The 27,317-nt window shown below is 44.9% G+C and overlaps 1 protein-coding gene across 1 annotated transcript; it reads right to left on the reverse strand.

Moving 5' to 3' along the window:
• Positions 1-1,322: 1,322 nt before the first annotated feature.
• LOC123407361 (potassium channel KOR1-like) lies at positions 1,323-9,091 on the reverse strand. Its single transcript, XM_045100473.1, has 13 exons — positions 8,570-9,091; positions 5,245-5,469; positions 4,624-4,687; positions 4,192-4,531; positions 3,794-4,089; positions 3,612-3,692; positions 3,409-3,507; positions 3,065-3,286; positions 2,768-2,956; positions 2,585-2,660; positions 2,168-2,462; positions 1,946-2,067; positions 1,323-1,846 (listed from the first exon to the last, which is right to left on the reverse strand). The coding sequence occupies exons 1-13, from the start codon at positions 8,812-8,814 to the stop codon at positions 1,584-1,586; spliced, it is 2,517 nt and encodes an 838-aa protein (XP_044956408.1). The 5' UTR covers positions 8,815-9,091; the 3' UTR covers positions 1,323-1,583.
• Between the last annotated feature and the right edge of the window lie 18,226 nt (positions 9,092-27,317).

Consider the following 27,317-nt stretch of genomic DNA (forward strand, 5'->3'; position numbering starts at 1 on the left):
CCTGCTCAAACAAATCCTCAACCTCAGTGTCACCCTCATAATGTAATTGTTCCTCATCTGAATTTTCATCTCAATCTTCAGATTGATCTACATCTTCTTCCTCTGCTAATTGTGAGCTGTTATCTGAATTGTTATCACTGTCATATGCATCCTTAGTTTCATCACTACTATTATGTGCCTGCTCAAACACTCACTCTTCCTTCATTATAACTTTGAGATTGTCCTTTCTGAAGTTTATGCTCTCTTGGATGCAAAAAGCAGTAGGTTGACTAGGGCTGCTATGAAAAACAACACCTTCTGGATCAACAACAAGAACTGCAGGCTCACTAAGATCATACAGAACAGATGGTTGATACACTATTGCTGCTAATTTTTCAGTTGGTGTTGCCCTCACTATCAAATTGAGAACTAAACTGTGATTATATTCCTTCTTCAGTTGCTGCAGTTTGATGTTTATGTCAATCAATTCTAAGCCATGCTCTCTCTCCTCTCCTATTCCTAAATTCCTCATGTGGTATAGCTCATCAGAGAAATAAAAACCTTGTGTTTGCAACACTGCATACATGTTTAGAAATGTAACATCTGAGCTACATAGCTTCATATCAATATTTGGCTCTGAATCACAGTGAATCTGAAGTTCCCAAACATCATCATTCAAACTACAGTTCACACATATAAATTCAGATAAGCAAATAACCATAGATATTCAGATTTTAATTAGGCAAAAAAAACTACATGCACTTACATCAAGCCGCCACCAGCACCACTGGTCCAGTGATGGCTACTGGTAGGGTTGGCGATCCAGATCTCTGCCATCTTCGCCCTGTCATTCATGGACAACGTCGCCTCCTCCTCCAAATCCTCCTCCTCCAAACCAGCGCCGAAGGAGTGGCTCGAAATGGAGCCATCGTCGTCCAAAGCCAGACCCACGTAGTCATCTAGCCCGAGGCTGGGGAGGTCTCGGTAGCCGCCCGCAACGTCGCCGCCGCCATCGTCGGAGAGCCGCGCAGAGAGGGAGAGGGGAGAGCAAGGCTAGGGTTCTCGGGTTGGTCCGGTTCGACCCGGTTCGGACGAGACCAAGTGACCGAGCCGGTTCGGGTACGCTACGCGATACGTGTACGCCACCGTGTCAACTGACATGCGAGCCTGGTACGTCAGATACTGCGTCAATACGAGTTTATACGCCTGACAGACCGTATTGCAACAATTAGTCTCCGAAATGATACCGACATGAGCGTGCCTAAGTGTGGTACTGCCCTGCAATTATGTCGAAGAAGATGGCAGTAGCTAATTAACACGAGGCTTTCAACACTTGGATCAAGTTGACAAATCGAAAACTGGCTCAACTTCTTCATCCACATTCCGTTTCCATTTACATCCCATTTCCACCAACACAATTTGTACATCATGAAGAAACGCCTTGCCTTCTTTCTTATATCTACGTATGGGTACAACAATCGGCGGCACGCAAGAAAAAGCTCGCAAATCTTAGGCTAATCCTAGAAAAACATAGTACTCCGTATTTGACAGGGACAGCAAAATTTTGCTGGAAGAACCTTATTCCGCTCCCGCCGGCGCACCTTCTACTCGCTCTGCCCCGCGCCGCCATCGCCTCCGACCAGATACAGCTTCTGGCCATCATGGACCATGTCGACCTCCTGCACCCTCGCGCCGTCCTCGCCCAGCAGGCGCAGGCCTTGGCCGGACATGCCCAGCTTCTCCTGCGCCGACCTGACCAGCCCGTCGATCGTGTGCGGAATCCACAGCGTCACCCCCTCCCTGCGCTCGGCGCCATCGTCCCACGGATGGTTGGGGAACACGGAGCATCGCCGCGGGTGCATTCTATCTGTGATCAGGAGAAATTTCGTAGAGGTCAGAAATGAACGTTGAGCAAGTGGTGGTTTCCTTTGACTGACAGAGGGTTCTGAGCAGCTTCTGAACTTGCCTCTCACTTCTTCGCCGCGGCCGGGAAACTTGGACAGCTCGTCGGCCTTTGCCTGCTCCAGCAGCATCATCAGCGGCTTGCTGCCCGACTTGCGCCCTTCGTCCAGCGGAGTAGTGCCCCACCTGCACACATACACACGGCAATGTCAGGCCCAACCATGGCCACGAAGTTGCAGAGACAGCAGACTTGGTGGTGGTTTCAAGCTTGATGGTGGCACATTACCTGTCGGTTGCGAACACGCTTGCGCCTGCCTCTACCAGCATCCTGGCCATCATGTACAGGCCCTCTGCGGCGGCTATGTGGAGGGGGCTGCGGTGGTCGTAGTCCTTCGAGTCCGGGTCGGCGCCGTAGGCCAGCGCCCTCCGGACGAAGTCGGAGTCCCCCTTCGACACCGCCATGCAGAGGTGGCTGCCGGCGTTCTCCAGGTTCAGCTTGGCTCCTCTGCCGAAGAGCAGCGTGGCCACCCGGTCGTGCCCCTGCTTCACCGCCTCCAGCAGTGGCGTGTTCCCAAATTTATCTGGTTCCGAACAAAAAGCAAGTGTTCAAAACGTGATCACCAGTCTACATACACTACATGGTGAAACCTGAAAACGGCAGCGAAGATGGCATTAAATTTAACTGAGTGAGCATACTGCATACCGGCAAGATCGATATCAGCCCCTTCGTGGATGAGGAACTGCGCAACGTCTTCGTACCCTTTGGAAGCCGCAAGATGCTGTGAAGAAGACGGCGGTTACATGAGACATACATTACTGATGATCAGTATAAGGTAGTATAATACAACGTTCTTGTTGATTATATGAAATTCTAAGCTGTGCTTACCAAAGGAGAACGCCCGTCGTAATCGGTGTTCTTTGGATCAGCTCCAGCTCGGATTAAACCCTTGAGCTGATTAAGGTCACCGTAAAAGGCGGCACTGTTTACTCTCAAGGTCAGCTCTGCTTCTTGCTTCCCTATGTGGAATGTGATATCTGATTCTATTTGTTTGACCCGACCGCCATATTCATTGTTCTGCAGTCAAAAGGGGGCAGGCAGCACATCAGTAAAAAATAAATAATCTGTTTATACTACAATTATACATCTTTTTATGAAGTAACAGCTGTTGATGCTGCTTCTTACATCAGTGAGGTTGCTCAAAATTTTCCTTCCGTCGACAAAATAGATCTCCAGTATGTTTGTGAATGACTGCTTATCGAGCCGCAAGAGCCTGCAAAGTTCGCAAACACGAACACTGTATGGCTGTGGGATGTTGCAAAGGATAGCGATTTCTCCGAAAGAATTCTCGGGCTCCAGCATCAAAATAGTCTCCTCTTGACCATCTTCGCCGATGCCAACACCTTCCTGAACAGCATATGAATTGTACAGTAAGTGCTAGTTTGGTCCAAAAGGAACTCCATAAGCAAACCTGTCTGCTTATTAAATGTATGAAAGAATTGGGAAACCATCACTAGGCCTGAACTCACCAGTGCGCCATGACAGACAAAATATATCTGATCAACTGCACTGCCTTGCTCCAAAATAACCTCTCCTGGTAGAAAGAACTCTTCTTGGAGTCTGATGACCTGCCAGGAGCACGAACACGTTAAGAGAGATCTTCAGGTATTATCAAACTATATTTTGTACAATATATCATCATACATATTTTGGGTCAGAAAGAAATACTTACAATCTGTTGAATGAACTCTGCTGAGCAGCCTTTGAATAGTGGAGTGCTTTCAACATATGGCTTGTACAGTGTTTGAGAAATCTGCAAACACAATAACATGTATCATCAGTCAAAACAGATATCTGATGGTCTGTTTTAGGAAAGAGCTTCAGAAGTCAGAACAGTAACACAATGTTCATTACCTTTGCACGAATTGAAATCGGGATATCCTGAAGTACAGAAGCTTCGGTGTAGCTGCTCTCATACTGCAACCTCAGATGCCCCTTGATCTGTTCCCTTATCTCTTTCCCAAGTTTATTTCTGTTCATATACCTGATGACTTCTTTCATTTTGTCCCTAAATCGCTCTGTTCTCGAGCCTTTGACAATAAGCGCAGTCATGTTACCGATGAGGTAAGCACCAAGAATCATATCAAAGGAGACATAGATCATGACAAATATCATTTCCCTGACATTTACAGCATGAATGTCACCATAACCTGCAGGGGGAAAGGTCTCAGCATCTCAGCATACGGAACACTTTCCAAGTTTCTGAAGAAAACGACATGGAACTTTGAGTTAAATATGAGATCAAAACTTACCAACAGTCGCCATGGTGACAATCGCAAAGTAAAGTGAGGTTATATAAAGCTTGATAAGATCAAGCTCTCTGAAATGGTCATAGCTGTACTCTCCCAACTTCAAACTCCCTATCCATGTATTTGCTTCCATTGATTCAGGTAGCGTTGTGGCCAGGTAATAGAAGATACAGGCTGCCGTGTGCGTGCAATAGAGCTCCACAACTATGAGTTTCACTATCCTCGTGAACAGGTAATTCACGCGGATGTCCTTTTCCAAATCCCTGAAGAATTCTGTTACCTTCAGAGCTCGTGTTAACCGGATCCACAATAGGTATCTTACTTCTTCTTTACTGCCAGAAGCCTGTTTTACAGTTCATGGTATAAAACGTGAGCGGAATTTTTTTTAACATGTCAACTAACCAGTGAAATTAGAAATATTAGCAAAAGGGTAACCTTGTAGATGATATCCCATGGGAAGCAACCAAGGAGATCAAAAATGAAATTTGATTTACAATACCTGGGTTAAGTGAGCAAATAAACCATAGGTTAGAAAGCAAGTTTGATTTATAGCAGGACATGTTCCAAAAAGTACATTATGCAAAGGCCCTACTATAATATTGCAAGAATAAAGTTAAATGTACAACATGCAAATGCCCTACTATAATATTGCAAGAATAAAGTTATTTTTTTAAAGGAAGAATAAAGTTAAATGTACAACATACAAATGTCCTAAGAACAAAGTTAAATGTACTAACATGCAAATGCCCTTCTGGAAAAGCATTTTCATTTCGAAAGGCTGTAGCCGCTCTTTATTAAGAGAGAAGTAGAAGTTACAAGTACAACATCAAGGCAACACAGAAAGCATTTTCATTTCAGCAACATAGAAAATAGTTGAGATATCCAACATATCATTCTTGAGATTCACCATTTTAATGATTCCGAGATTGTAAAGGACTACATGATGTGAAAATATAGGAGTGGGAGTACGGAAAAATATTCAAGCGAACAATACTGCAGGGCAAATTCCGGTTTATTCTAGTTACAGTTTCAAGCATAAGATGATGAAGTATTTACCGCAGGGCAATAGAGGTCGGACTGTGTACGATGCGGTACGTGTCGGGGTCGCGGTAGGCCACGAAAAACTTGAGAACAATATCAATGAGGAAGGCAATCTGCCCAACTATGTCTAAGACGAACAGTTTGTCCGGGAGGCCCCTGAAGAAGCCGAATTCGAAGGGCGTAAAGAAGGAACTGTACACCGCCCAAACAAGTATGAACTTGGTCCATAACAGATACAACCTGCAGCAGGGACACCATCCCAAAAAGAGGTCCACAGATCAGTAAATTGACACTCTCCTGCAACTTATACCATAGTAAAACGTCCAACAACTGTGCCATTTCTTCAGACATGGAGGAGCAAAAGATGGTATAAAAAAACAGATTTCGATTCATTTACCACAGTTGTTGACTGACAGCCACATAATTTTCTCCCTGAAAAATCTCAAGTTGATTGAGAGAGTGGCTACTGTAGAAGCCTAGAACCACATGCTACACTGCCTTTGCAAATTAGGTCAAAAGCATTGATGATTAGGCCAAACACGTTCAAGGATCCGGCGCACATAGAGTTAGCCAAATGTCTGGGTGAGATCAGACGCATACTCCATGATGCACATGAGCATGTCCGTCAGGGGGTGGGGGGTGATGTGACCATGAGTAGTGGGTTCCTCCTGTGCACCGATCCAACGGTACTCATGCTAGTAAATTAATTGGGTCGATCGGAACCACTTGGCACGAATTGAATTTAAATGACGATGCGTCTGTCATGGAGCCACCTCATCTCCAACGAGATCTGTTACAATAACATCCATTTTATTCTATACATCATCCGAGGAAAATAATTTGCACTTTTTTCATCTACTCGTAGTGCCATTTTACATAACCACACGGAGTACACGTTCAGCTGTAGTAATCTATAGCCCTGCTAAACTTAAAATTTTAGTCAGCACACTATCACGACAAACACACATTCTCAAAAAAAAAAAAAAAAGTCGAGACTTCGAGGAGGCAAGACATTGCAATGTACTTTATCTGTTCCTAAATATTTGTTATTGAGGAGAACTAGACTAGTTCTCTCAAACAACAAATACTCCCTCCGTTCCAAAATAAGTGTCTTAACTTTGTACTAGCTCTAATACAAATTTGTACTAAGCCTGAGACAGTTATTTTGGGACGGAGGGAGTATTTAGGAACAAATGAAGTATATGCTACTCCCTCGGTAAACAAATGTAAGCCGTTTTATATATAAATTAGATGTCATCAGTTCTGTCTGATTATGCGCGATCACCGCCAATCAAAAACTAACACTGTCCACATCATCCCCATGGATTAGCTGTGAAGAGATCTCACACATGGCAGAACTGATTGCTACACTCTACGCATCATGCACTTGAATATTTGCCCCGGGATAATGACTCGAGCTACCTTACCCCCAGGATTAGCGGCGCTAAACCAAGCCGGGCATGCTGGATGAGTTCTTTAGGCCGTTCAAACCATGGCATCAATCAAGCCAAGTCAGCCAAGTAACGAAATGGGATTTGGGGAGCACGACGCTGTCCAAAACCAAGGGGCCGTACACCTGGTTGGCGGCGAGGAAGGCTGCTCGTGCAAGCTATATATATAGCCTACTTGTCATGTTTTGATAAGCAGAGTAGAGAGCTCCGCACGCTATAGAATATAAGGGGCATGGTGATGATAGCTATACATATGCATGCACTTCGTGTTAGGCTACTCCCAATGCTTCACCTTGTACAGGTGCTAAGGCTGTCACATAGACAAAAAATCTGATGTGGCAAGCTAATTAATAGGAAAGAGATGAGTATGATGACTCCAGGAAGAAACAATGCTAAGCGCGTAAACCTAGGTAAAGCAATTAAATAAAAAAATGCACCAATGCATGCATAACTTTAGTTGCAAAAGCATTAAATAAGAAGGCTTAGCTATAATAAGCTAAGCAACTATGCATTGGGGACTTTAGTTGTTAAATTATTTAATGTGTTTAGCACCTCATCTTAGCACCAACGCATTGAAAGTGGCCTTAGGAAGTTCAAACCCTTTGTCGCTGATGTGCAATGCATAAATATGCAGAAAAAAAACACATATGTGCACTGCATTTATCTGCTCTTCCTGCACGCTGTGACTAACGAATCCCGGTTTGAAGGCATGCGGAGCTTCTCATGCTGCCTCCACGCACGCAGAAGGAACCAAAGGGGAAAAAAAAGGAGGGGTGGAAAAACAAAAGTCACGGAGCAATCTCCGGACCGTTTGGGGCAGTACAGTCTATACTCTATCGCCTATCGCGCGAGGTTAGGCTGGTTGTAATGGGTAGTATCATATACTAGTATCATGCATATGATACTAGTGTATGATACCACATCCGTAATGCATAGTATCATATGTTAGTATCATAGTATAGTTTATTTATTGCCATGCAAGACACATAGTAGCACATCATTTAATATGATACGGTATCATGATATGATACTCAACCCTCTTTTTCTTCATTTAATTATATGCCACCTCATCGAAAGTGCTTAGTTGACATATATGATACTACCGTTACGGTCAGCCTTAAAAAGCAGACAGTGAAAGGGGTCCAGAGTCTACTATGCTTAGATTGTTCATCCCGATGCTACTAGCTAGCTTCCTCCCTTCTTTTCAGACTCACGGGACAACATTTCACCCTCTCTTTTTTTTTGCTAGAAAAGATATTCCCCTCGTATACTAAAAAATAACTACTATTTCACTTTCATTTTCATCGCAGGATTTTTTAAAGAAGAACATCTCCCATGAGGCTACGGGCCGTAGATGGCCTTGCAAAGAAGTCGCAGTTGTAACAGCCGAGAAATTAGCTTGGCTAGAAATTAACTCATGCGACAGGAGTTCAGTAAAGCAAAAGCAATATGTTATCCCGGTTTCTATGGCCCTCAGGCACGATCCCGTGAACGCCGGCGTAGCTGTAGCTACATGCTACATGTGGCTGCTGCCTGCCGACGGCGCACCTGTGGCGGTGGCGAGCTGATCAAGAAACGACCGAATCGCGGCTACGGACCAATGCGCAGGCTGTTGAACGAAACGGAAAGTAAAACCAAAAATTGCGAGGAAAATAATATAGCAAAGTCATTTTCCGCAAAAATAAAATAAAATTGAAACTGCTTTTGGTTACAATTTTTTTTTTGAAACTGCTTGTGTTTGTAATTGTAGCAGCAGCAAAACGACCGATCGAGCTTGCAGCACACGGAGGCGTGCGCGCGGAAGCGTCGAGAAGGTAGCAAGGAAGGAGAAATGGAGAGGCGGGGAGGGAGGTGGGCCGTGGCCGTGTGCTGGTGGTGCTATTACGTACTTGTTGTCGGGGAGGATGATGTGGTCGTGGAAGAAGCCGCCCTCGCCGTCGACGGCGGGGCGGCGAGGGGGGCGGCGGCGGCGCGGGCCGAGGCGGAGGTCGGAGCCGAAGAGCGCGAGCCGGCTGTTCCGCGACGACTGGAGCCGGTCGTGCACCTCCTCCACCTCGTACTCCTTCTCCTCCTCCTCGACGGCCTCCAGCTCCGCCTCCTCCCCCACCCTCCTCTTCGACCCCAGCCTACCCATCGCGCCGCACGAGCCCACGACTTCCCGGCTGAGACGGCGACGATGCCGAGCCAAGCCAAGGCGGCGCTCCGGCGGTAGGAAGCAAGCAGAAGATGGTGGAGCTTCGGTACGTTTCGAAAGCTGAGCCGGGAGCTGGACGGGAGGGAAGGCGGCGATGGACGGGCTTATTTATAGAGTGAACAGTGGCTGGCAGCGGAGGGAGAGAGGAGCAGCGGGAGGTGGAGGGGTCAAATCTTTGTGACCGCGGTGGGCCGTCTGTGCGCTCAGGTTGGTGTGGGGGCGCCGGTTACTACCACGGGCGGGGGCGACGGCGATTCCTGGACGGACAGGACCTCCACGAAATGGCCAAGAACCAAAAGTTCTCTTCTTCGGACGTGTGAATTTCGCTGCTGACGAAATGTCGGGAGTGGAATACACTCGCTGCTCGAAAAGGCAGACAAAAGGATCACTCTGCAATGCGCGCTGATGAAACAATGGGCCTGGGTTGAAAATGGCCTAGGACTAAAACTAAAACTAAAGTGCCGATCATCCCATGCTACCGCGAGATTTTTCAACAACATGACATATTGAGAAAAATAGCTCCTGATCATGGCCTTGGTAAGCTATTGCCTCACCAACTAGATAATCAGACGCGAGCCCCTTCTTGGATGGATTTCTCCTTTTGCTCCTCAGCCTATGGGGTATTAGCAATCGTTTCAGTTGTTGTTCCCCTTCCAATGGCAGGTTCTTACGCGTTACTCACCCGTTTGCCACTGGAAACACCACTTCCCGTTCGACTTGTATGTGTTAAGCATGCCACTAGCATTCATCCTGACCCAGGATCAAACTCTCCATGAGATTCATAGTTGCATTACTTATATCTTCCTTATTCATAGACAAAACATATTCGGAATTGTCTTTCCTTCCAAGGATAACTTGTATCCATGCGCTTCACTACTGGAAAGTACAGTTTCAATATTGCCCATACGTAATACTTTATATAGACGTTGAGGCGGACGGACACTAAGATGGAATAATCCTGCTAATATACCCAATGTACCCGCAACAATATGATGAGAAGCTATTCCCCCTAGAACAAAAGGATCAAAATCTTGTGCACCTCACGCTGGATTTACAGCTTGTACTTTTCGAGTTCGATATTGGAAGAGGAGATGGGTTGATGTTTTCTCGAACTTGGTTGCAAAGGGACACATACCACAATTTGAACACACCCTATGGTAAAGTCTATCAGCAGTTCAAATTCTATTATGGATGATCAATCAAGCAAATAACTTGCATTTTGGAGTAGCCCATGCATTCCAAACAGTGTTCAACAGAGGATGATGGTGAGTCCCTTGAATTGCATCTTGTAAGTCGAGGACGTCAAGAAGAGGTTGTTCTCCGTAAACTTCCACCTAATCACATCTTGGTTGTCGTGGTCAAGGTTCACACCGTCTTTTATTCCTACTAAAATGGTTATAACATTTTCGTCGTCTTAGAACTTTTCCAATCGCAATCTCGTTATCTCTGACTGGGGTGCTTTGTTTTGCCACGTCGGACGGCTTGAGGGCTCAACCTCACTGTAGTTCAGCTTGGGGGCTACTGCGTCAATGCCACTGGTCGGTTAAATTATTTTTTAGACCGACCTTTGGCTGGTTAGTTGACGGATCCCGCAGAATTGTCTTCGGGGTTGTTGCACTGATACGTCTCCATCGTATCGATAATTTATAAAGTATTCATGTCATATTTATTCATATTTACAATAATTTTATATGGTTTTGATGCACTTTATATGATTTAATTGGAACTAACCTCGACTAACGTTGTTTTTAGTAGAATTATCGTGGTGTTGTAAGTTCTCAGACCTGCCCAAAACTTTTTGATGATTTTTTCTGGAACATATAAGAAATACTGGAGTGAAGAACCACCGGAGGGGGCCACCAGTTGCCCCCAAGTCAACAGGGCGCGCCTTGATACCTCGGGACCATCCCGTGGCTCCGTTTAGCATGATTCCAATGCTGAAAAATCCTGTAAATACAGAAACACTGCGAAATAAACCTAGAACTTCCGCTCCAACGTCACAAGCCTCTGTTCGAAAGCGATCTCATTCGTAGCCTTATTACGGCATCCTGTCGGAGGGGGCAATCATCAACGGAGGTCATCTTCATCATCCCGGTGGTCTCCATGACGAGGAGGGAGTAGTTTACCCTCGGGGATGAGGGTATGTACTAGTCTCTCTCTCTCTCTCTCTCTCCCTCCCTCCCTTCCTCTCTCCCTCCCTCCCTCCCTCGCCCGCTCCCTCTCTCCCTCTCTCTCTCTCTCTCTCTCTCTCTCTCTCTCTCTCTCTATCTCTCTCTCTCTCTCTCTCGGGACCATCCCGTGGCTCCGTTTAGCATGATTCCAATGCTGAAAAATCCTGTAAATATAGAAACACTGCGAAATAAACCTAGAACTTCCGCTCCAATGTCGCAAGCCTCTGTTCAAAAGCGATCACATCCATAGCCTTATTACGGCATCCTGTCGGAGGGGGCAATCATCAACGGAGGTCATCTTCGTCATCCTGGTGGTCTCCATGACGAGGAGGGAGTAGTTTACCCTCGGGGATGAGGGTATGTACTAGTCTCTCTCTCTCTCTCTCTCTCTCTCTCTCTCTCTCTCTCTCGTTCTCTCTCTCTCTCCCTCCCTCCCTCCCTCCCTCCCTCTCTCTCTCTCTCTCTCTCTCTCTCTCTCTCTCTCTCTCTCGTGTTCTTGAGATGTCACGATCTTGACGTATCATGGGATTTGTTAATATAGTTGGATCATATAGTGTTCCTCCTTTGCTATCTTAATATGATGAATTAAGTCTTTTCCTTTGAGATTTTGTTATGTCGGACTGAATATTAGATTTGAGATCACTTAATGTATGTCTTGCATGTGGATACCCGTGGTGAAAATGGGGTGTTCTATTGATTCACTTGATATATGTTTTGGTACTCAACTTAAAGATTTCCGAGGTGACATTGGGGTAATCTATGCATATGGGTTGATGTATGTTCTTGTCCTACTTCCTCCGATAGAAATCTTGGGGGTACTCTTTGAAGTTCTTTCTGTTGGATTGAATATGATGAATCTGAAATTGTTTCATGCATGTTGAATAATTAACCTACGGATACTTGTGGTGACACTGAAGTATCTAGGTGTGTAAGTGCATCTAGTGCCCCTTAGTGATTTTGGTGGTTTGAAGACTTATAGGTTAAGTATCTAATGTGTTCATGAGTGTACACATGACCTATAAGTAGTTGAGGAGTTTGAAATATTCGATGAATATCGACCCCTAAAAATGTACATCTTCGGTTGAAGAAATTGGTCTGAAGCTGAAGATTTGAATCACGAAGAAACTGCGATGAAATTGATATTCCTCATGAAGATATTGAAATTGAGGAATTCGGTGTGTCCTGAAGAAAATCATTCTGAAGAATTTGAAGCATGAAGATTTACTGTTTATGTTTTGTTTTCTTCACACTTGAGTAATAGGAACACCGTACTGTTAAAGGGGGTCGAGGTAACACATTGGAATGAATTTCCTCATGATGCTCAACCCAAGCCTAATCCTACCAAAAGCCTCAAGTGAGGAATATGAGTGACATGAGGACTCTCACAATTGAGGGTCCCGACCGTCTCGATAGCCACGCCACATCATTGGTCTTATCCACTCCAACGGTCATATTATTTAAGGGCATTAGTGTCAAATCATGTCGGGATGCTCCCAGGCTATAAATAGCCGCCCCCACAACCATTAGCTGGTTGGCTGCTCCGTTAAAAACTGACACTTGTCATAAGAGCAACCCAAATTCCTCAGAGTCTTCGAGAGTAATTCATCAGTGAGGAAATACCCCAAACACCAAACCACAAACCGAGAACCAAGTGACTAAGCATCACTGAAGAAGTTGTTCCTGTGTTGGACTCAAGTCTTTTACCTTTGAAGACTGTGTATCCTCCAGACGGTTTGGCGTCATGGTCTAGAGCAATCTAGCAGTCAATTGTGTATCGCCGGGTGACCAAGTTTGTAAGGGTTTGGAAGTCTGCCCTGAAGACTTACCACGAGTGTTGGGCGAGGACTGTGTGTTCTTAGCCCAAGGAGAATACGATAGGGACTATGTGTCCCAGGACTGTGTATCTTTTGGTTTCAATACCAAGCCGCTCCAAACTAGATGTACAACTGTCACATCAGTTGGAACTGGGTCATCAACTACTGTCTTCGTTGTGAAACGGGTTCTAATTCCTCAACTCTTTATATTCCCCAGATTATGTGTTGATGATTTTCACTCTCACTGTTTGAAGAATTTCTCTGAAATTCCTCAACCCCAAATTCTTCACGCAAGGTAATCCTCATCTGTTTTCTGCGTGTGTGCTTACTGTGCAATCTGTTTTCACATTCTTCATCCTGAAAAACTGCTGTAGTGAAACTTTGCACTCTGATCCTTTACTGTTTCCGCTGTGAGTTAGTCATCAATGAGGAATTTCCTCAAAAGGAATTTCCTCAGTGATGAAATTCTAAAAATCACCTATTCACCCCCCCCTCTAGTCGATATAACGCACTTTCAATTGGTATCAGAGCAAGGTACTCCCTTGTTCTGTGTGATTTTGGTTTAACCACCTGGAGTTTTCGTTGTGTCGACTGCATGCATGATTAAGGTTACTGCAGCATGTCCTACTTTCGAAGGAAAGAACTTTCCCTTCTGGAAGACCAAGATGCAGATGCATCTACAGGCTATTGACAATGATCTTTGGTATATTGTGGAACATGGTGTCCCTATCATCTGTGCTAGTATCTCTGCTGCCGATGTGAAGAAATTCAAGCAACTTGATTCTCAAACGAAGAAATTGATTCTCACGGCCCTACGATAATTGTACGCGGCGTCTGTAACCAAGATTCTTATTGGTGGTTCACGCCACCGCCCAACGTGAAATTCCTCAAGTTGAATTTCTTCAAAGTCTCATTTCTTCAAAAATTTGATTTTCTTCAAATCAGTTGTTCTTCAAAACGTTGTTTTCTTCAAAATTGAAATTCACCATTGTGACGATTTATCACAAAATCCTCAAGTTAGTCAAATCTTCAAAAACACTTGATGACTTTCGTTACCTAGATAGGCTCTGATTTTAAGTCCTCAACAACATTCACTTATAGCTATTTCTTCAAGTTGATATTTCATCTAAGTGAATGTGATCGGACCCTACCTTCCCTCTATGCTATTCTCATCCAGTCTATTCAATTCTTCATATGCGTTCTACTTGAAACTTTGTTCGAAATCCTCACCGCGTCCTTGTCAGCTGATGATTTTGTAACAAAATCCTCAAATCTTCAAAAATAATTTTTTAAAATGAACAGTAACTGAACCCCACTTTCCTCGTTCGGATAACCACGATCTCCATGATCTCCACCGCTTTGCTTGTAAGCTACACGTGTCCTGCGGAGACGTAGAGGCAGGGGCTATTTGGTCCGATTTCCTTGCGCCAACAGTAACTGCCTGGCTATAAATATGTTCCCATCCCCCTCGGTAAACACTTCTTTGCTCCATCGCTCTCCCGCTATAGCAAAGCTCCAAACCCCAGCACCACCGCGGGAAGTCTCGACGCTGGCGAAGAAGAGCTTCACTGCCTCGACTTTTTCGTCGCCGAAACCACACCGGAGTGGACCATCCTCGTCCGCCACCGCCGTAGACGTCCTCTGTTGCCAAGTTAGGGCGCATTGGACACGCACCGAAAGAGCTTCTCCTGCTACTCTTCTCTGTTCTTCGTGCACGCCATTTAGGGTAAATAAAAACCCTATTTTACAGCAAGTTTGATCTACTATTTTACCTCTGAGATGTGAAATCTGTTTTTCCTCAAGAATCCATCCGTTTCTTTTCCTCAAACACCGCCTATCACCACACTATTGATGAACTTCACTAAGCATATAAGATTTTCACGAGATTCCTCAGTTGTGCGAATTTTCGGATCTGTACAACTCTAGAACCCAAGAACAGTATGCTTAGGAAAATTCCTCAACCACTGGTCAAATTCCTCAACTGTCAAATTTTTTCATTTTCTTCAAATCTGAGAATGCATATGACCTCTCCAAATTCCTCGCAACTATACTCTGTTCACAGGTACACAGATGTCAGCTGATGAATCTCTCGGTTCTCATCAAATTAACTCATTTGCAGCGTTTCTTGAAGAAAATCTTCAAGTCTCATCAGAGTCCTCAAGAGTTCAATCACATCAGCAAAATCCTCAGCTGAAGAAAATGGAGGATGGCAGGAAGCAAAAGGGAGGCAAGAAACTTGAGCAGAATACAGCCGCAGATATCCCTGAGGATATATACCTGGATTACTGCACTCCTGATGAAAATGAAACTATGCCCAAGAGAAAGATTCGGCTTCAGAAGATAGTACGCCGATGGGCTAAGGAGTGGAAGGAGTACAGATTCGTCACTCCCAAATATGCGAAGAAATTCGCTCTAAAACCTCCTGGCAAACGGGCTCCACTTGAGGATTATCAAGAATCACATCCCTCAAGACTCAAGACACTTGATGATTATCCTGATGAAAAGAAAAAACACTTGGCAAAGCTCAAGAAGCACGCAGAGGCTGCTGTGAGGAAATTCAAGGAATCATCTGCTGCTACATCAACTGCAGGTACTTCCTGTGCTACTGAGACCTCTGGTACGGCCATTCTTCAACAAGAGTCTGTGCCACCAAAACCATAGGCCTCAAAGCCTCAAGAGAAACCAGCTCCAAAACCATCAGCACCAAAACCCTCAGCACCAAAATCCTCAGCACCACCAGAGGCTTCAAAACCTGAATAGAAGCCGGTAGTGAAGACACTGCCCGCTACCTCCAGCTCCTCACTCCCAGCTGCAGCAAGCTCGGAGACTAAGTCTTCACCAACTCCTCTGAAGACTAAGGTGACTGCTGGGAGAGGAACAAGACCCAGCACAAGCAAAATCATCACGGTCCCTTCTGCATCAGAGGGTAGTGATGAATTCGATGATGAGACTCTGCAAGCAATGATCAGAAACAAGCAAGAGAGGGTAGCTTAAGCTTCTAGCAGCTCCATTCCTGTGGCCATGGACCCAAAAGTCCTCCTCGACTACATCAATATCTGGTATGAGGACCCCAACACTCCACTTGATGATTTGGAACTTCCCCCAGGCATCAGCCACATGGTGGCCACATTCATCAACGAGGCCAAGTGGAAGGAGCAGCAAGCTAAACAGGCCAAGGTGGCTAAGTTCAAGAAGGAGAAATTCCTCAAGCAGAATCTCCTCAATCTGACGCCCGATGACCTTGTGTCAACACAGACAGAGTTGAAGACTTTGCCATATAAGTACTCCAAGCTTTCTGACCGTCAAAGTCTCAAAAGCAGCTTCATAAAACTTGCTACTGACGCTGTTAACGACTACAACAAGAAAGCTGCCCCTCTAGTACCAACTCCTCGGCCTGTGATTGAAGAACCAGCTGATGAAACTGCTCAAGCTAAGGAAATCCCTCAAGAAAGCCGTGTGGATGAACCGGCAATTGAGGAAATCACCACTGAAAATCCAGCTGATGAATCTGCTACAGTTGGTGAGACAGACCTTGCTCCAGCTGCTGCTTCCAAGCCAGCTGATGACTCTGCTCCAACTGGTTCCTCAAAGCCAGCCGATGAATCTGCTGAGAAAACACCTTCACCAAAAGCTTCAAAGGTGAAGAAGATGACTCCGTCTGCATCAGACGTGAAAAAGACAAGGGCTGCTGAAAAGGAAGCCAAGAAGAGAAAGGCCTCTTCAGCAGAAGAATACACTAAGGCCAAGCGCCTCAAAGCACTTGAAGAAAATGCTCCACTGGATCCTGTGCCACTTAATAACGCTCCATCTTATGAAATGGTTACCTTCGCAAGCGAAGACCAGGAGCAAGGGCCTGATGAGGAAATGAAGGATGCTGCATCTGAGGAACATACTGACGAAGAAATTCGCATTGACGACAGTCCTCAGCCCTCCATTCCTCATGTAGAAACTGCACAAGGATCAGCTGCACCAGCTGATGAATCAGGCTCAGTCACCAAGCAAGCTGAGGAAAAACAAAGTGAAAATCTTCAAGCTCATGACAGTCAGAGTCCTGAGTAAAATCCTCAACGTGAGGATCAGGCTGACCCAACTCCTCCTCCTGAGCAAGATCCTCAAACTGAGGCTCAGGATGAACCCATTCCTCCTTCGGAGCAAAACCCTCAATAGGATGCTCTAGTTGACGACATTCCTCAGCCTGAAGCTCAACCAGACCCCATTCCTCAGCCTGAAGCACAACAAGAGAATGCTCCTCAACCTGAAGCTCAAGCTGATGAAGTTCCTCACCCTGAGGACCATGCTGAGGAAAATGCACCAGACCCAGACAATGCCTTCGTCATCCTCAACCCAGAGTCTGCAATTGCTGTCTCCCCTCAGGTCCAACAGCCAAACCGTCATCCCATGCAGCGTCGGCCGCTCTCAAAGCGGCCAAAGTTTCAAAAGGAGTCCTTCTTTGAAGAACGCATGTTCTTCATCGGAGAAAATCCCTATGACAAGCCTCGCATGAGGCATCTAAAGTTTTGGACGAGGACACAACTCAATTACTATGCCTCTGTGCTGTGTGGAAGAAATAAGATTTTCCGGCACATGCATGTTCCTCATGTTGAGCTTGAAGAAATACCATGCCTGGCTCCAGTCCTCAACGTCCTTCATGACGCTGGACTCCTCCCAATGTGCTCAGATATCTGTGACTGGAACAGTGAGCTTATTCTTCAATTTTATGCCACTCTTCACATATCTGGAGATCCTGCAAATATCAACACGTGGGTGTTTGACTGGATGACGCAAAACACACACCACAAGGCTCCTGTCATTGAGCTCCTGCGTGAACTACAAGTGCCAATTACCTCAGAGCAAGCCGTGAAGCTTTATGATGAACGTGAGCTGCCTAACAAGATGATGGAAGTCCTCATGAAGCCTTTGGCTAAAGGGAAACCACCAAGAACGACTTTCCTCATCCATGAGCTCAAATATGAACCACAGACAGTTTATAGAATCCTCTGCAGCGTTCTTGTGTCGATCAAGGGCCATGATGATGAAGAAGATGTCGTAGGCCTCATGAAGAATATCCTCTTCAACATCATCCATGGTATTCCTATCAACATCCATGATTTCTTCTTGAGGACTTTGGCCGACAATGCAATGTGTCCTTTTGACCACAAGATATATGCTCCATGGATCATGAGATTCATCAGGACAAGGACAGACATCAACTTTCATGCTGATTTCAACAACCATGTTGGTTATATGCCTCCTATCAGGGTCGACAAGAAGACTTTCGAGCCTGTTGAAGGAAAAGGCAAGTCTGTCATTGATGAAGGCCGTAGGCCCCTTGATGGCCAGTTCAGAGAGCCTGAAGCATATTCTTCATGGGATGATACTGAGACTCATCCTCCTAGTCCTGTTGCTCCTCGTGTGCTGAATACCAGAGAACTTCTTCTCAGTCTTCACCAGAAGGTGGATCGGAATCACAAGTGGGTCAAACGCCAGTTCGGCGCCATTGTGAGAACCCTCAATGAAACGCAGAATGCTGTGAAGCTTAACCATCACTATCTTCATGAGGTTTTTGATTGCACCTGGGCTGCACTTGCTCATCTGAAGACTCCGGCAGAACTTGAAGAATTGGAGTTTGAGCGAGACTTTGACTCGTAGTGGCCACCCAAGAAGAAATTCAGGCCAATTCCAGTTCCAGACCTTGAGGACAGTTCTTTTTCTTCATTCCGCACTGCTGAATCTGATGAAGAACAACAAGACACTGCCACCGGTCCAAGGAAGAAGACTGCTCCCAAGAATCCTCATGCGTCTTCATCAACTGCCAAGGAGTGAAAGTCTTCACGGGCGTTAGTCCTCAGTTTGTCCCTTTTTGTCACTTGATGACAAAGGGGGAGAAACTTGAGAGTTAGTCTTCACGCGGGATATTTTGGGGCTTATAAACTATATTTAAGTTACAAACTCTTGGCTCTTCTGAAGTGTTTATGTAATGATTTGTAACTTAAGCCCGATGGTACTCTGACGCTTTTGAATGTTTTTCTTCGCATGCTTATTCCTCAAAATTTTAATGCACGCATGCTGGAATTCGTCAGATACCATTTGTCATCATGCATCTTCAATTTCTTCATACTATATGTCATATGTATGCATGATTTACAAGACTCAGGGGGAGATCTCCATGATATAAATCATCAATGTGCATTTGCTGTGAAAAGCAAAATCCTCAAGATATGCACATCTTCAGGGGGAGTCTCTGTGAATCTTGATTTCAAATTCCTCAAATGAGTATTTACACTTCATATTTTTATCCCTGTTGAAGACTTAACCTAATTGTCATCAACCACCAAAAAGGGGGAGATCGTAAGTGCATCTAGTGCCCCTTAGTGATTTTGGTGGTTTGAAGACTTATAGGTTAAGTATCTAATGTGTTCATGAGTGTACACATGACCTATAAGTAGCTGAGGAGTTTGAAATATTCAATGAATATCGACCCCTAAAAATGTACATCTTCGGTTGAAGAAATTGGTCTGAAGCTGAAGATTTGAATCGCGAAGAAACTGCGATGAAATTGATATTCCTCATGAAGATATTGAAATTGAGGAATTCGGTGTGTCCTGAAAAAAATCATTCTGAAGACTTTGAAGCATGAAGATTTACTCTTTCTGTTTTGTTTTCTTCACACTTGAGTAATAGGAACACCGTACTGTTAAAGGGGGTCGAGGTAACACATTGGAATGAATTTCCTCATGATGCTCAACCCAAGCCTAATCCTACCAAAAGCCTCAAGTGAGGAATATGCGTGACATGAGGACTCTCACAGTTGAGGGTCCCGACCGTCTCGATAGCCACGCTACATCATTGGTCTTATCCACTCCAACGGTCATATTATTTAAGGGCATTAGTGTCAAATCATGTCGGGATGCTCCCAGGCTATAAATAGCCGCCCCACAACCATTAGCTGGTTGGCTGCTCTGTTAGAAACTGACACTTGTCATAAGAGCAACCCAAATTCCTGAGAGTCTTCGAGAGTAATTCATAAGTGAGGAAATACCCCAAACACCAAACCACAAACCGAGAACCAAGTGACTGAGCATCACTGAAGAAGTTGTTCCTATGTGGGACTGAAACCTTTTACCTTTGAGGACTGTGCATCCTCCAGACGGTTAGGCGTCATGGTCTAGAGCAATCCAGCAGTCAATTGTGGATCACCGGGTGACCAAGTTTGTGAGGGTTTGGAAGTCTGCCCTCAAGACTTACCACGAGTGTTGGGCGAGGACTGTGTCTTCTTAGCCAAAGGAGAATACGGTAGGGACTGTGTGTCTTTTGGTTTCAATACCAAGCCGCTCCAAACCAGATGTACAACTGTCACAACAGTTGGAACTAGGTCATCAACTACTGTCTTTGCTGTGAAACGGGTTCTAATTCCTCAACTCTTTATATTCCTCAGATTATGTGTTGATGATTTTCACTGTCACTGTTTGAAGAATTTGCTGAAGACTTTCTCTGAAATTCCTCAACCCCAAATTCTTCACGCAAGTTAATCCTCATCTATTTTCTGCGTGCGTGCTTACTATGCAATCTGTTTTCACATTCTTCATCCTGAAAAACTGCTACAGTGAAACTTTGCACTCCTGATCCTTTACTGTTTCCACTGTGAGTTAGTCATCAGTGAGGAATTTCCTCAGTGATGAAATTCTAAAATCTCCTATTCACCCCCTCTAGTCGATATAACGCACTTTCAAGGTGACATTAAGGTTGATTGATTTGTATCATAGGTGTTATTCTAGTACGAACTCTAGGGATGTTTGTGACACTTATATGAATGACTCAATAGATTTATCGAAAAGGATAACTTTGAGCTGGTTTTTCTACCTACACAAATTTCATCTTATGTTCTTTGGTAGATATGAGCTTTGGAGCGAGTCTTTGGCGCATGTTATGTTAGCATTGTTTAGATATTGCACTAGTGAAAGTATGAAACCTAGGCCTTATTTTCAAGCATTGCAATACCGTTTATGCTCACTTTTATTATTTTTTACCATGTTGTTTTATATTTCAAGATTACAGAAACCTATTTCTACCATCCATATTGCACTTGTATCACCATATTTTCACCAAAATATTGCACCTATACAATTTGCCATTGTATCGGATGTGTTGGGGACACAAGAGATTTCTTGTATTTGATTGTAGGGTTGTTTGAGAGAGACCATCTTCATCGTACACCTTCCACGGATTGATAAACCTTAGGTCATCCACTTGATAGAAATTTGCTGTCCTACAAAACTCTGCAGTTGGAGGCCCAACAACGTCTACAAGAATAAAGTTGTGTAGTAGATATCATGTGCCCGCGCCCATGGTCCTCTAAATTATCTTTCAGGCTGACATCTAGCAGGCTGATCGGCGGATACCACAGAACCAACCTGAGGGTTGTTGCACCTGTGATGGTAGTTGGCTAAATTATTTTGGACAACATGTGGCATGTTGATCTACGGATCCTGTAGAAGCGTCCTCGAGTCTTCTTGTGCTCAAACTTTGCTGCTCAAGTTAGGTAGTTACCAAGAAGATTTGATTCTCGGGTTGGGCCTGTTGCCCGAAGTGAGTCTGAGGGGATACTGCATACTAGTTTGATTTACTGAAGTTTTGAGAGGAATATTTTGATCCTTCCACCGGCCATTGAGCCAGACCTAAGTCTCGTGGGCTACTGAATCTGCGCTTAATTAAATATAGTACACAAATACATGATGATATTTGCTCCTTAGGGTGGCCTAGTTTCCCAACCTAAGTCCTAGGGGTTACTGCACATTTGTTATTTTTCTAAGTACTTTTTCAAGGTGAGATTTGATCCTCAGCCGATTTTCGCAAACCGTCTTGAGTCTTGGGGGCTACTGGATCAATAGTGTTTACTTATAGTTTATGTAACAACTATGTAACAACCCAAGACCGATGCTCCAGATGCCTTCCATCTATTTGAGTTTCGTCGTGTGTTTTATTTGCTTGCCACATTCATCACCGCATCATTTGCATCATTTGCATTGCATAAGCACTCCATTGCCATCATTTTTCAAAACTTGTATCCGTCCATAGTCGCTGGTTCTCTCCGTTCTTGTCGTTGACCGTCTCATGACTAACTACACACGCACGCACCCGCGACATTGTTAGAATATTGTTTTTAAACAGAGAGATTCTCAGAATGGGCTGAAAGTTGGCATGAGGTCTTAATATATTGTAGGTAGACCACGTGCCAAATATCGTCGCATTCGGAGTCCGTTTGGTACGTGAACCGTTAAACATATAACGACATTATAGCCGGTATATTCCTCACACGTTTTCGGTATCTCAAAGACTTGTCACGAGCTGCCATCTTCCCTCTCATCTCATCCCGGTCACCCCTACACAACCCAGTTAGCCCGGCTAGCCCGCCTCCGCTTTTGGACCGTCCGATCGAGATCGAATGGTATGAAAACGAAGCAAATCGCCTAACCCTGGCTAAACCTGCTATATACGAAAGCCTAACCCTGTCCAAATTGGAACCCTAGGCTCCATGGAATTCCGTGTGCCCCCAATCCTCCAGCCGTCACTTGTGTGCCTCCAGCCACCTCCAGCCATGTGGGCCCGCAAATCCCAGATCTGAGCCCACCCGGGCCCAAAACCATCGCCATCACTCGCCCGCAAAGCCCGCGCACCCCGCACTCGAGAGAGGGAGATTGCTCCCAAGCGCAATCCCCGCGCCTCCAGCCCTTGCCCCGCCACCTCGCCGGAATCCCCGCCGGAGCAGCTATCAGCTGGAGTCTCCGTGATGGGAGGAACCTAGGCCAGTGCACCCGTGACCTCTCCTCCTTCTCCTGATCTCTCTCTTCCCTCCTAAGCTCTCTCTCTATGTCTCTTCTTGCTTGGTTTGGGAGCTCCATGTTGGGGAACGTTGCATGGGAAATAAAAAATTTCCTACGCACACGAAGACCTATCATGGTGATGTCCATCTACGAGAGGAGATTAGATCTACGTACCCTTGTAGATCGCTAAGAAGGAAGTGTTAAGAAATGCGGTTGATGTAGTGGTACAGCTTCGCGATTCAAATCACCGTCGTCCCACGATACGTTCCGATCTAGCGCTAAATGGACGACACCTCCGCGTTCAGCACACGTACAACTCGATGACGATCTTGGCCTTCTTGATACAACAAGAGAGACGGAGAAGTAGTTGAGTTATCCGGCAGCATGACGGCGCTCCAGTGGTGCTGATGATCTAGTCCTGCAGGGCTCCGCCCGAGCTCCGTTGAAATCTGATCTAGAGGTAAAATCATGTGGTATAGGTTTGAGTTGCACGTGGCAAAGTTGTGTCTCAAAAACCCTAAAACCACCAGTATATATAGGAGGAGTGGAGGGGCTAGCCTTGGGGCTCAAGGACCCCAAGGGTACGCCGGCCGAAGGGAGAGGATTTACTCCTTCTCCAATTTGGTTTGGGGAAGGAGTAGTCCTCCTCTTCCTTCCCACCTCCCTCTTTCCTTTTTTTTCTTTCCTTTGGTTTTTTCACTTGTGGCGCCATAGCCCTCTTGGACTGGCTCCACCCGCTCATTAAGGGCTGGTGCGCCACCCTAAGGCTACTGGGCTCACTCCCGGGTGGGTGGGCCCCTCCCGGTGAATACCCGGAACCCATTCGTCACTCCCGGTACACTGCCGGAATTGCCCGAAACTTTCCGGTGACCAAATGAAACCATCCTATATATCAATCTTCGTTTCTGGACCATTCCGAAAACCCTCATGACATCCATAATCTCATCCAGTACTCCGAACGACATTCGGTAACCGCACATATAACTCAACTATACTAAAACATCATCGAACCTTAAGTGTGCAGATCCCGCGAGTTCGAGAACTATGTAGACATGACCCGAGACACTCCTCGGTCAATATCCAATAGCGGGACCTGGATGCCCATATTGGATCCTACATATTCTTCGAAGATCTTATCGGTTGAACCTCAGTGCCAAGGATTCATATAATCCCGTATGTCATTCCCTTTGTCCTTCGGTATGTTACTTGCCTGAGATTCGATCGTCGCTATCCGCATACCTATTTCAATCTCGTTACCGACAAATCTCTTTACTCGTTCCGTAATACAAGATCCCGTGACTTACACTTAGTAACATTGCTTGCAAGGCTTGTGTGTGATGTTGTATTACCGAGTGGGCCCCGAGATACCTCTCCGTCACACGGAGCGACAAATCCCAGTCTTGATCCGTACTAACTCAATGGACACCTTTGGAGATACCTGTAGAGCATGTTTATAGTCACGCAGTTACGTTGCGACTTTTGATACACACATGGTATTCCTTTGGTGCCAGTGAGTTATATGATCTCATGGTCATAGGAATAAATACTTGACATGCAGAAAACAATAGCAACAAAATGACATGATCACATCCTACGTTCATAGTTTGGGTGTAGTCCATCACATGATTCTCCTAATGATGTGATCCAGTTATCAAGTGACAACACTTGCATATAGTCAGAAAACCTTGACTATCCTTGATCAACTCGCTAGCCAACTAGAGGTTTCCTAGGGACATTGTTTTGTCTATGTATCCACACATGTATCTATGTTTTCATTCAATACAATTATAGCATGGATAATAAACGATTATCTTGAAACAGGAAATATAATAATAACTATTTTATCATTGCCTCTAGGGCATATTTCCAACAGTCTCCCACTTGCACTAGAGTCAATAATCTAGTCCTCACATCGCATGCGATTTACATTGTAATAAATCTAACACCCATACAGTTCTGGTGTTGATCATGTTTTGCTTGTGGAAGAGGTTTAGTCAGCGGATCTGCTACATTCAGATCCGTGTGCAATTTGCAAATATTCACGTCCTCTCCTTCGACGTAGTCGCGGATGAGGTTGAAGCGTCATTTGATATGCGTGGTCTTCTTGTGAAATCTTGGTTCTTTTGCTAAAGCAATGGCACCAGTGTTGTCACCGAACAGAATTATTGTATTTAGTGCGCTCGGCACAACTCCAATATCCGTCATGAACTGCTTCATCCAAACACCCTCCTTAGCTGCCTCCGAGGCAGTCATGTACTCCGCTTCACATGTAGAATCTGCTACGACGCTTTGCTTGGAACTGCACCAGCTTACCGCACCCCCATTAAGAATAAATACGTATCCGGTTTGAGACTTAGACTCATCCGGATCAGTGTCAAAGCTTGCGTCGACGTAACCCTTTACGACAAGCTCTTCGTCACCTCCATAAACGAGAAACATTTCCTTAGTCCTCTTCAGGTACTTCATAATATTCTTGACCACTGTCCAGTGATCCACTCCTGGATTACTTTGAAACCCGCCTGCCATACTTATGGCCAAGCTGACGTTTGGTCTAGTGCACAACATTGCATACTTGATAGAACCTATGGCCGAATCATAGGGGACGAAACTCATTTGCTCTCTATCTTCAGCAGTTGCTGGGCACTGAGTCTTACTCAATTTTATACCTTGTAACACTGGCAAGAACCCCTTGTTGGACTGTTCCATTTTGAACTTCTTCAAAACTTTATCAAGGTATGTGCTTTGTGAAAGTCCTATCAGGCGTCTCGATCTATCCCTATAGATCTTAATGACTAGAATGTAAGCAGCTTCTCCTAGGTCCTTCATAGAGAAACTTTTATTCAAGTAATCCTTTACGCTCTCCAGAAACTCCACGTTGTTTCCAATCAGAAATATGTCATCCACATATAATATTAGAAACACCACAGAGCTCCCACTCACTTTCTTGTAAATACAAGATTCTCCAACCACTTGTATAAACCCAAATGCTTTGATCACCTCATCAAAGCACTTATTCCAACTCCGAGATGGTTGCACCAGTCCATAAATGTATCGTTGGAGCTTGCATACTTTATTAGCATTCTTTGGATCGACAAAACCTTCGGGTTGCATCATATACAATTCTTCCTTAAGAAAACCGTTAAGGAATGCCGTTTTGACAGCCATCTGCGAGATTTCATAATCGAAAAATGCAGCTATTGCTAACATGATTCGGACGGACTTAAGCATCGCTATCGGTGAGAACGTCACATCGTAGTCAACTCCTTGAACTTGTGAAAAACCCTTTGCCACAAGTAGAGCTTTTAAACGGTCACATTACCGTCCGCGTCCGTCTTCTTCTTAAAGATCAATTTGTTCTGAATAGCCTTGCGGCCTTCAGGTAATACTTCCAAAGTCCACACTTTGTTTTCATACATAGATCCTATCTCGGACTTCATGGCCTCCAACCATTTATTGGAATCCAGGCCCACCATTGCTTCTTCATAATTCGCAGGCTCATTGTTGTCTAACAACATGATTGATAAGATAGGATTAACGTACCACCCAGGAGTAGTACGTGATCTTGTCGACCTCCGAGGTCCGATAGGAACTTGATCTAAAGCTTCATGATCATCATCATCAACTTCCTCCTCAACCGGCGTCACTTCGACAGGGGTTTCCCCTTGCCCTGCGCCACCATCTAGAGGGATTAGAGGTTCGACAACCTCATCAAGTTCTATCTTCCTTCCACTCAATTCTTTTGAGAGAAACTCCTTCTCAAGAAAAGCTCTGTTCTTAGCAACAAACACTTTGCCCTCGGATTTGAGATAGAAGGTGTACCCAACTGTCTCCTTTGGGTAACCTATGAAGATGCACTTTTCCGCTTTGGGTTTCAGTTTTTCAGGCTGAAGCTTTTTGACATAAGCATCACATCCCCGAACTTTAAGAAACGACAACTTTGGTCTTTTGCCATACCACAGCTCGTATGGTGTCGTCTCAACGGGTTTTGATGGTGCCCTATTTAAAGTGAATGCACCTGTCTCTAATGCATAACCCCAAAACGATAACAACAAATCGGTAAGAGACATCAAAGATCGCACCATTTCTAACAAAGTACGATTACGACGTTCGGACACACTATTACGCTGTGGTGTTCCATGCGGTGTCAACTGTGAAACAATTCCACACTGTCTTAAGTGAGCACCAAACTCAAAAGTTAGATATTCACCCCCACGATCAGGACGTAGGAACTTGATCTTCTTGTTACGATGATTTTCAACTTCACTCTGAAATTGCTTGAACTTCTCAAACGTTTCAGACTTGTGCTTCATCAAGTAGATATATCCATACCTACTCAAATCGTCAATGAAGGTGAGAAAATAACGATATCCGTCGCGCGCCTCCACACTCATCGGACCGCACACATTGATATGCATGATCTCCAACAAGTCACTTGCACGCTCCATTGTTCCGGAGAACGGATTCTTAGTCATCTTGCCCATGAGGCATGGTTCACACATGTCAAGTGATTCAAAATCAAGTGACTCCAAAAGCCCATCGGAATGGAGTTTCTTCATGCACTTTACACCAATATGACCTAAGCGGCAGTGCCACAAAAACATGGCGCTATCATTGTTAACTCTACATCTTTTGGTCCA

The sequence above is a fragment of the Hordeum vulgare genome, chromosome 7H, assembly GCF_904849725.1.
Source record: "Hordeum vulgare subsp. vulgare chromosome 7H, MorexV3_pseudomolecules_assembly, whole genome shotgun sequence".
Taxonomy (NCBI): Eukaryota; Viridiplantae; Streptophyta; class Magnoliopsida; order Poales; family Poaceae; genus Hordeum; species Hordeum vulgare.

What these genes read in the sequence shown, in the direction of transcription:
- LOC123407361 (XM_045100473.1), bottom strand. Translation starts at nt 8,814, where the DNA reads ATGGGTAGGCTGGGGTCGAAGAGGAGGGTGGGGGAGGAGGCGGAGCTG. An exon ending in ATCATCCTCCCCGACAACAA is followed by an intron (nt 5,470 to 8,569) that starts GTACGTAATAGC and finishes TCCCTGCTGCAG; the next exon opens with GTTGTATCTGTTATGGACCA. An exon ending in TGTCACCATGGCGACTGTTG is followed by an intron (nt 4,090 to 4,191) that starts GTAAGTTTTGAT and finishes TTCCCCCTGCAG; the next exon opens with GTTATGGTGACATTCATGCT.